The sequence below is a fragment of the Sander lucioperca genome, chromosome 11 (assembly GCF_008315115.2).
Source record: "Sander lucioperca isolate FBNREF2018 chromosome 11, SLUC_FBN_1.2, whole genome shotgun sequence".
In the NCBI taxonomy this organism is placed as follows: domain Eukaryota; kingdom Metazoa; phylum Chordata; class Actinopteri; order Perciformes; family Percidae; genus Sander; species Sander lucioperca.
Window position 1 is genome coordinate 13,752,770 of NC_050183.1, and position 5,000 is coordinate 13,757,769.

General features: G+C 44.1%; 1 protein-coding gene across 2 annotated transcripts in view; it reads right to left on the reverse strand.

The window, feature by feature from the left end:
* Positions 1–5,000, reverse strand: part of LOC116059138 (nardilysin-like) — a 62,472-nt gene that overhangs the window by 19,305 nt on the left and 38,167 nt on the right. For both annotated transcript variants that reach the window (XR_004898708.1, XM_031312097.2), the window contains exon 15: positions 3,017–3,071. Coding sequence is in view for 1 of the 2 variants with exons in the window: in XM_031312097.2 (XP_031167957.1) it covers positions 3,017–3,071 (55 nt within the window). In the remaining variant the exon portion in view is untranslated. The remainder of the gene's footprint in view (positions 1–3,016; positions 3,072–5,000) is intronic.

A 5,000-nucleotide genomic window follows, 5' to 3' on the forward strand; every position in this document is an offset into this window, starting at 1 on the left:
GTCCCTATACGCAAATATCATAAATGATAGGGAACCCAGCAACGGCCATGATGAGCTTCTCCTCCTTTTTCTCTGAACTAATGTTTTGGTAGGAACCAAAGTTTACATCGTATGTTTCTCTGGAATCAGCCAGCGTGAAGGACGTCTATATTCTGATTGGTTGCCGCTGAACCGCGTCATAGCTCATTACCATAAAGTTGACCTACTTTCAACTTTCTGATTGACGCTCTGGTCGCTCAAAACGCCCAAAACGTGACGCCGACAGATTTGCCGCTCCTTGCAGCTGAGAGAAGCAGCTTCCATTGAAAATGAATGACTTCCTGTATCGTTAGAAGATCAAGTCGGCGGCGGTGTGGACGTACAGTTAGTCTTCCAGAGTCGCGGCCAAAGCCGATTCCAAAGACCGCTGTTCGCCAGCAGCAGCAGCCATCTTCTTTGTTTTCAAGTAGCAGGGAATTCACGCGGAACCGTCGCAACTCTGCCGTCTTTATGTTAAGCCCCGCCCACCGACTCTATACACGATGTGATTGGCCTGACCAGAGTTTGGTTTTTCCAGCTCTCAAGCCGACTTGACGACCCTGGCTGCAAATTACATTTGCTGCCGCTAGGGTGGTCTAGATTTCTAGGCTAGCATATCAATTTAGGTTCACAAAAAATGTTGGCCCGCCTAGTTGTGCGCCACACCCAAAAAGATGGATTAATTACCCGAACACTCAAAGCTTTTCCAGAAAGAAGCAGAGAGTTTTCATATTCAGGCTGTGAAACAGGTTGCTGTGAGTCGGCTTCGTGGAAGCCTCCTTAAAAAATGTAACCATTCATTCTCTGATGGCTAAGGGACTTTTTTACTGGTTTTTTTGGGGCTTTATGTCGACCAAACTGTAAGAGAGGAGACACACCGAGCTGATAATCGGCCGTCTGACAGTCTGGCGAGGTCAGTGACTCGAGTCTGTTCGGTGTGTTCCGTGCCGTCGTCCGTTGGAGGAGCCGTCGGCCTTCATTTTGGCCGACCTGACATGTTCAGTCAGAGACAGGACAGTCGGGACTCACCCGGAAATGGGGAGCGGATGAGCCGCTCAAAATCTGACGGAAATCTTTTAAACTGACCTTTGTTGATCTGAAATGAAGACAGATTCAGCAACTGCACGGCCTATTTCTCGCTTAAAATTAGGGCTGAACGATTAATTGCATTTGCGATAATATCGCGATATGTTAAAACGCGATTTCCTAATCGCAAAGGCTGCGATTTGGTCACATGACTCGCGAGAGCAAATCAGTCTGCACTCCGCAGAGAAAGCATCAACTTAGCACGCTAACGCTACGCCGTACCTTGAGCAGATTTCTGTCATTCAAACAACTCTGAGTTGTAGTTTAAAACTTTTACAGCCATTTTAATAAAATGAAGGGTTTTATTCTGGTTCGAGTCCATACGTGCAGTTAATGGATACAGACACGCAGAACTGAAGGCTCGGTTGGCAACTAGCTCTGATTAGCGGTTAGCGGTTAGCTCCGGTTAGCGGTTAGCTCCGTTATAAAGATATGAGTGGAGGAGCTGCCACTGAGAGGGGTAACAACCAGACTCTGATAAATGACGTTCGGGGAGCTTTCACAGCAGCGTGGCCGCGGTGTTTCAACAGTTTTATTAGTACAGTTAATCCCACGGCAAGAACACCAGCAACTAGCTAACGTAACAATAGCCTCTCTGAACAAGAACACCAGCAACATGCTAACGTAACGATAGCCTCTCTGAACAAGTGCACACGGCAGCACGCAACTTCACGAGGGGGAGGGGCTGGAGGCAGCTCCTCTCTGTGCACTGTAAAAAATTACACTGTTGTGTGTGTGTGTGTGTGTGTGTGTATATACTATATTTTTACTTTTTTAACTGTGTAGTGTGTAATTGTGTGTTCATACTATAAAATGATTTATTGTTTGTCTTTGCTGAATAATACAGAAGACAAAGCTTAAAAAAAAAAATCGAATCGCAATATTTGGGAAAAAAATCGCAATTAGATTATTTTCAAAAATCATTCAGCCCTACTTAAAATGTTTTCAGAAACACGTTTCGGTGAACTATTGTAGTCCAATACGAGATCGTATTCTGAACGAGCCGCCATGACACTGCTGTGAATTTCCGGAGAAAAAAAGACCCACGTGACGTGTTCGTCCAATCAGCTGCCGGTTTTCATTTTCTGGCAAATAATCAGACTGTTAATGGAAACAATACAGAGCAGCGCCGCCTGCTGCTATGGAGACGTATTACGTTTCGCGCACGCACAGAGCATACGCTCAAGTCGGCGTCTCCTCAGTGTGTTCTGAGGCACTTTTTGGACCTCGGGGACCCGACTGATCAGTCCGACTGGCTTTACTGCCGACGGTCGGCCGTCTTTTTGGTGTGTCACCACCTTGTGTGAGAGGACTATATGAGACATGCAATAATACTACAGGTGTGACGAGATCTCCCGAGATTAAAATGTGACGAGACTTCTCGTCGAGGTAAAAAAAGAAATTGCGATATCGGTCACAAGTGCAGATCAGCAGCCAGTAGACGGAGTCTGACCTGGGTGGTCTTATAATACGTCTGGCTTTGAAGAGGAGTCTGGCTTGGACCTCTAAATTAGCAGAGAGGATCCCCTGCCCCAAAGTTGACTCTGAGTTCACTTTTGCAGAGCGGTAGCGGAGTTGCAAATTGTAAAAAGCTGCCGGTAAAACGCAGCTGGATCGATACGAACTGTGTGTTTATTTTGTCAAATTTGATGAAAACCAATTTATTTAAATATGTTTAAGTTATGACACAAATTCAATACTTTTAATACTGATTATGATCTATTGACTTACATGATGCTTTGGCTTAGGTTGTACTGATTTTAGGGATATGAAAACATTTGAAGATACTCCAGGAAATTACATCACAATAACACGAGAGAAAACACCAAAGTAGGCACTGGCGGAGCATTTCTATTGCAGAGTTTAAAGGGTTATAGATGTTTTTTTGTGCGGTGTGTCTGAGCTGCAGTACCTGCTCCTGATAGTGGAACTCGTTGGCTTCGATCTTCTGAATTTCGTCATAGATCCTGGAAAAGAACGAAGAACTTTGCTGAAATATGAGGAACAAACAAGGACAAAAATGTACAAATATCAGTGTGTTTATAATAGGGCTGTCAAAATAACGCGTTAATTTCGATTAATTAATCTGAGAAAAAATAACACGTTAAAAAAATTAACGCAGATTAATCCATTCCATATTGACGTTTGCATACAGACGAAAATCTGGTGCCACTGATACGTCTGCTCTTCTCTCTGATGCTCTGAAACAGACGATATAGGAAACACAAACACCGCTGCATGTGACGCTAGTTAACACTATACTCAACAGCAGCTAACGTTAGCCTACCGCTAGCTAGTTAACACTATACTCAACAGCAGCTAACGTTAGCCTACCGCTAGCTAGTTAACACTATACTCAACAGCAGCTAACGTTAGCCTACCGCTAGCTAGTTAACACTATACTCAACAGCAGCTAACGTTAGACTACCGCTAGCTAGTTAACACTATACTCAACAGCAGCTAACGTTAGCCTACTGCTAGCTAATTAACACTATACTCAACAGCAGCTAACGTTAGCCTACTGCTAGCTAGTTAACACTATACTCAACAGCAGCTAACGTTAGCCTACCGCTAGCTAGTTAACACTATACTCGACAGCAGCTAACGTTAGCCTACCGCTAGCTAATTAACACTATACTCAACAGCAGCTAACGTTAGCCTACTGCTAGCTAATTAACACTATACTCAACAGCAGCTAACGTTAGCCTACCGCTAGCTAGTTAACACTATACTCAACAGCAGCTAACGTTAGCCTACCGCTAGCTAGTTAACACTATACTCAACAGCAGCTAACGTTAGCCTACCGCTAGCTAGTTAACACTATACTCAACAGCAGCTAACGTTAGACACTATACTCGACAGCAGCTAACGTTAGCCTACCGCTAGCTAATTAACACTATACTCAACAGCAGCTAACGTTAGCCTACCGCTAGCTAGTTAACACTATACTCGACAGCAGCTAACGTTAGCCTACTGCTAGCTAGTTAACACTATACTCGACAGCAGCTAACGTTAGCCTACCGCTAGCTAGTTAACACTATACTCGACAGCAGCTAACGTTAGCCTACCGCTAGCTAGTTAACACTATACTCGACAGCAGCTAACGTTAGCCTACCGCTAGCTAGTTAACACTATACTCGACAGCAGCTAACGTTAGCCTACCGCTAGCTAGTTAACACTATACTCGACAGCAGCTAACGTTAGCCTACCGCTAGCTAGTTAACACTATACTCGACAGCAGCTAACGTTAGCCTACCGCTAGCTAGTTAACACTATACTCAACAGCAGCTAACGTTAGACTACCGCTAGCTAGTTAACACTATACTCAACAGCAGCTAACGTTAGCCTACCGCTAGCTAATTAACACTATACTCAACAGCAGCTAACGTTAGACTACTGCTAGCTAGTTAACACTATACTCAACAGCAGCTAACGTTAGCCTACTGCTAGCTAATTAACACTATACTCAACAGCAGCTAACGTTAGACTACTGCTAGCTAGTTAACACTATACTCAACAGCAGCTAACGTTAGCCTACTGCTAGCTAGTTAACACTATACTCGACAGCAGCTAACGTTAGACTACTGCTAGCTAGTTAACACTATACTCGACAGCAGCTAACGTTAGCCTACTGCTAGCTAGTTAACACTATACTCAACAGCAGCTAATGTTAGCCTACCGCTAGCTAGTTAACATTATACTCGACAGCAGCTAACGTTAGCCTACCGCTAGCTAGTAGCTGGATTAAACCCGGTTAAAATGCTGACAGCTAACGCTGAACGGTGTAAAGTGTGACTGTGTTTTACTGTAGAGGATTTAACACCAGTATGTAACAATCTGTAGCTGCTGTTGTCGGAAAAACACAGACGGTGCGTTCAATGAAACTGGTAAACTAC